Genomic DNA, 4,916 nt, shown 5'->3' on the forward strand with positions numbered 1-4,916 from the left:
CCCAAAATGTATTGAAGCATCTTTTCTACATTTTTTGACTACTTAATTGGTGTAGAAATTTTGTAATGGCTACACATATTATAAGAGACACTAGTTATCTAAAATTAAAGCATCTAATATGGTCAACGTGAAAGAGTTCAAATTCAAGCATCTAATATTGAGGAATCAAAAAATGATTTGGATATATCTAATATTGAGGAATCTAATACTTGGTCCTATTTTTTTCCATCTTTTGCCTACTTTATTGGTGGACCTTATAGAAATCTAATGATGCTTGCACATGTTTATAGTGGAAATGACTAGTTGATGATTAAATATTCATTAAAAGACATTGCATCAGTATTGACATTTAAGATAAATTCTTGATTTTCTAATGATGTGATTAGTATGTCATATTGTTACAAAAATATTGTAGTTTACTTTTAGAGTCTTATATTTCACTATTTAAAATTAAAAATATGTGTGTCACAATCAATATTGAAATTATTATTTGTTTATACATATGTGTCATGATTACTATAAAATTTCATGTATTCATATTTTTTTTATTGAATAAAGCATAGAATAAATTACATAATAAGAGACAATTAAATTATTGTCGAGAATGATGAAAAAAGAATGAACTAGACATATAGAACTTCTCAAATGTTTAGCTAAAACAAATGTCCTTCTGAAGGTTGTGGAATAAAGAACATCACGAACATATAGAAATGAACTGAGCATCTAAGACTATAAATAGATTAACAAATGTTTTAGTAGATCATCATAATCTAAATTTCAACATTTGTCAAAATTGTTTTGTACATAAAATATCATGTTTGTGAAATATGATGTAAAACTTTTAAAAAAATGTTTAAATAGTAAAAAAATCTAATTATTCCTCTTAGAATAATATCTTGTTGAAATTGAACAAATAATAATTAAAAAATAATGATCAGTCATTTAATTTTTAAAACCAAGTTAGCCCTTATCATATCAACCATTGAGCACTCCCATTATTTACAAATATATATTGAAATTTAATAAACACTAAATACATATTAAAAGGGGCTAGAATTCCATCTTACAATGACAGCTATTGAACATGGACCCACATCAGAACCCTCGCAACAAACTACAATTTACACCGGTACATCATATGCGGAGATGACACTTAGAACTCCATAATGGCCGCGCACTGAACAAATCCGCGAAATCCCTGCGGCCTCTCAATTGCAACCCGTTTCCCTTGTCGCGGCTCAAACATGTAACATCTTTCATCGCCGCCACTCACAAATATCTTATCACCATACGCCGTAACACATGGTGAAACAGTTGATTTCTCTGGCATGTTAACCACCTTAATCCATGAGTTCTCCACAGCATTATATCGCATCACCCCCTGCGGTGAGAAAGAATAGAGCTGACCGCAGGCAGCAACGACGGAGGAGCGCGGGCACTCGTCGCGTTTCCACATATTTTCCACCACTTTCCAAACCCTCGTTCTTGGGTCGTACACCTCGGAGCTCCTCTCAAACCGCCACTGCGAGTCCGTCTCAAAACCGCTTATGACAACCAGTTCCCCGTCACTGAAAACCGCCTCACACTCGTCGCGTCCTTTCCTCATCGCCGGCAAATCTTCCCACTGGTCTTTGTCGACGTTGTAAGCCTCAACGGTGCGCAACGCCTTCTTATCATGGTCGTGCCCGCCGGCGACGTATATAATTCCGTCCGGCGAAACGCAGCAGCCGAAGAAGCACCGCAGGGTGGGGATATCAGCGCCACGTGTCCAGCTGCCGGATAAGACGTCGAAAATGAAAACGGTGTTGATGGGCTGCCAGTTGAAGGGATGCCAGCCGCCGATGAGTATGAACTTCCCCTTAACGGAGACGCAGCGGCTGAAGAGCGGAACGGAGTCGCCCAATTCGGGAATGGACGGGATTCTCTGCCACTCGTTCTGAACGGGGTCGTAGACCGCGATCCCGTAAACGGGTGTAGTCTTCTGGGATATTCTAGAAGGAAGGGATGAGTTTTGCTGATTGAATGACTGGAGCATAAATATGCGCTGCTCGGCCGTTCCTGCGGCTTTTCTGTGCTCGTAAAAATGGGGGCTTTTGAGAAGAGACCTCCACCCTCTGCACACGCTTTTCAGATCATGGTGCGATCTGTATGTTAACCGCGCTAAGCAGTCCTCGCCAATTTCGTCGGGAAGATTGGGGAAAATCTCCATAGCTACTTGCTGATCAGAAGAAATAGTAGACACTGAGCATAAATGATTCAGAATTGTATGTCACAAGAGCTAAACGATCATCTGTTTATATGGCAAAGAAGAGGACTTGGTTTTGGGTTTATCCGTGTGTAGAGTCAAATTCGTTTGGGAGCAGCGGGATTGACGCAAATTGAATTGTCGGGCATGAAACCGACACTAAAAATATAATAATTTCTTCAGGAGCATCGGATCGCAAAGTACACCATCGTTGGAACTTAGCCATCCTGAGTCATAAAAGCATTCGGCTCGGAAATGTCATTGTTACGAACTTCAACTCTTATCCGTCGTTCATGCGGATCATGTACCAATTCCAATTCTTGTTCTGTTTGGGCCCATTTCGACAGAATCCATACTATTATTTAATATTATTAGTATAGATATTTTTAACTTTGGAGATTTTTATGTTTTATTTTATTCATAAAGAAATAAATTAACTTTTAATGGTATCATGAATATTTTAAATACATATTTAAAATTGACAATTTATTTATTCGAAGTCAAAATGCGAGTACATTGTATGATAGCTTAACTTGATAAGTAGAGAGAAACGCACTTCCATAAATTGAAAAGTTAAACCGGCGAGAAAATGGCCGGGTCTTCGTCTTCCAAATAAACCATTGTTCTAGAAGAATCTCTAACTGCCAAACAAACCACTAACCGCCAAGAGACTACTATATAAATACAACTTCGTCACAATTCATCGAACAACCGGAGCAAATTCCGGCCCTCCTTGTTCGGCTTTCATTATTAAATAATAAAAATAAAAATTCCAACTTTCTTCCTATAGATTTCCATGAGTTTTATGCAACTTAGTTTTATTAGAAATATATCCAATATGGCAAATCCGTCCTTTGGGCATAAGTTCTTCATTCTGACAAGTGTTATATTTGAATTGTAGTTGCTATATATGCTAATGGTGCTTGCTTTTCCAGCTAGGTGGCGGTTATTAGCACAACATTTTTAGATAGCCATTCACACACTTTCCTTGTGTAGGCCTATTTTGGCGAACACGCGCATTTGCTGGATGCATACGTGGACAGTCACAGTGGTACATGGCATATATTTCTTTCACTATAATGGGAACTCTTGCTTTTGGTAGTCTATTTCCCTTTGCATATACCATGGTTGAGAATGCCGTGTATTGGCTTTATTATCAAAATGGACAATGGTTGTTGAAGATGTTAGTGCTACTTATAACATATGGGAAATTAAAGTAGGAATAAAAACCGAGGAAGAAGATCGGGTACAGTGAATTTATTATTATTTTATTATATAATGAGGTAAGTCATACATCTAAAGATTTAACTCAGAGAGCTCGTGATTGGGTTGGTTTTGTGATGAACAAGGCATGCGGATTGACATGGCCAAGGGCTTTGTAGTCTAGTTGCATAAGCTAAAGACTAGCGATTTCATTTGCGCCAAGATGATATTATAAGATCAAGAAGTCATAAAAGTAGAACAATTTTGACTTTATAGATTTTATCATAGGTTGGTTGTATAAGAGAAGCCATGTGGGTTTAAAGAGGGATTGTGTTTGTCTTGGTTACAGAGTTTGTCAAAACCATTGTCACCTAAATCTTTGTAAACATCCAAATTCAATTTTTTTTTGACATCCTTCCATTTGCAACCTAGTCATCATATACAAAATCAAAACTGACTAATTTCCCATCATCTTATTAGTACTTGCCGGTAGGCTAAGTACACTTGTGATACTCCTTAGATTTTATGCTATAACTAGTGATTAACTTTTTTGGTTTCTAAGACTTACAAATTAATTGATTTTAAATTTTTTTATCGAACTAATATATTGCATAGCATAGATGCATGATTGTTAACATTACAATTTTAAGAAATTATTTTTCTAAGATTTGATTGATTGAACTCATTTACCTCTTATATTGGCGGGTGAATTGTAGAACTAATAATTTTTAAGAATTTGTTTTTATTAAGGTGAATATGATTCATTAATGTTTAATATTTTTAATGTAAATGATTTGGTTTAATCTTTTTAATATTTTAATATTGTATTTTTTGATAATATAATATTTGTCATTCAATTAAAACTACTAAAAAGAAGTGAATATGATTCATTAATGTTTAATATTTTTAATGTAAATGATTTGGTTTAATTTTTTTAATATTTTAATATTGTATTTTTTGGTAATATAATATTTTTCATTCAATTAAAACTATCAAAAATATATCTTTTGTATATTATATAATAGTCTAAGAAATACTATTATATATTATTATAAAATATATTATTATTTTCATATTTTAATATATTTATTAATATAATATTATCAGATGACATATATACAATAGAACATATATATTAATAATTATATTTATAAATAAATTTTAAATTTAAATAATAATTAATATCATTATAGAAAACTATAATTATCTCATATTTTTATTAATTAAAATATTTTATAAACTATAATAAATTTATAAAATTAAAACTATATCTATATAAAAGCTAAAGGCAAGTACTAAGCCACTATGTGACACTTGTTTATCTTTTAATGGTAGAGATTATGCACAAAATAATATCAATACAGGGGGGGAAACAAGTAAACCGGTTGATTACCAAAATTGCATGAGAAGTCAAATGCAAGCCAAGGGACAATAATACTAGGCATTGACGAGAAATTCACATTACAAA

At 33.7% G+C, this 4,916-nt stretch overlaps 1 protein-coding gene across 1 annotated transcript; it reads right to left on the bottom strand.

Annotated features, from left to right (window-relative positions):
* Nucleotides 1-995: 995 nt before the first annotated feature.
* LOC149575867 (F-box/kelch-repeat protein SKIP20-like) lies at nucleotides 996-2,409 on the bottom strand. Its single transcript, XM_089815833.1, has one exon. The coding sequence runs from the start codon at nucleotides 2,207-2,209 to the stop codon at nucleotides 1,154-1,156; it is 1,056 nt and encodes a 351-aa protein (XP_089671959.1). The 5' UTR covers nucleotides 2,210-2,409; the 3' UTR covers nucleotides 996-1,153.
* Between the last annotated feature and the right edge of the window lie 2,507 nt (nucleotides 2,410-4,916).

The sequence above is a fragment of the Cupressus sempervirens genome, chromosome 1 (assembly GCF_028749045.1).
Source record: "Cupressus sempervirens isolate cs-2001-9-10 chromosome 1, ASM2874904v1, whole genome shotgun sequence".
NCBI lineage: Eukaryota > Viridiplantae > Streptophyta > Pinopsida > Cupressales > Cupressaceae > Cupressus > Cupressus sempervirens.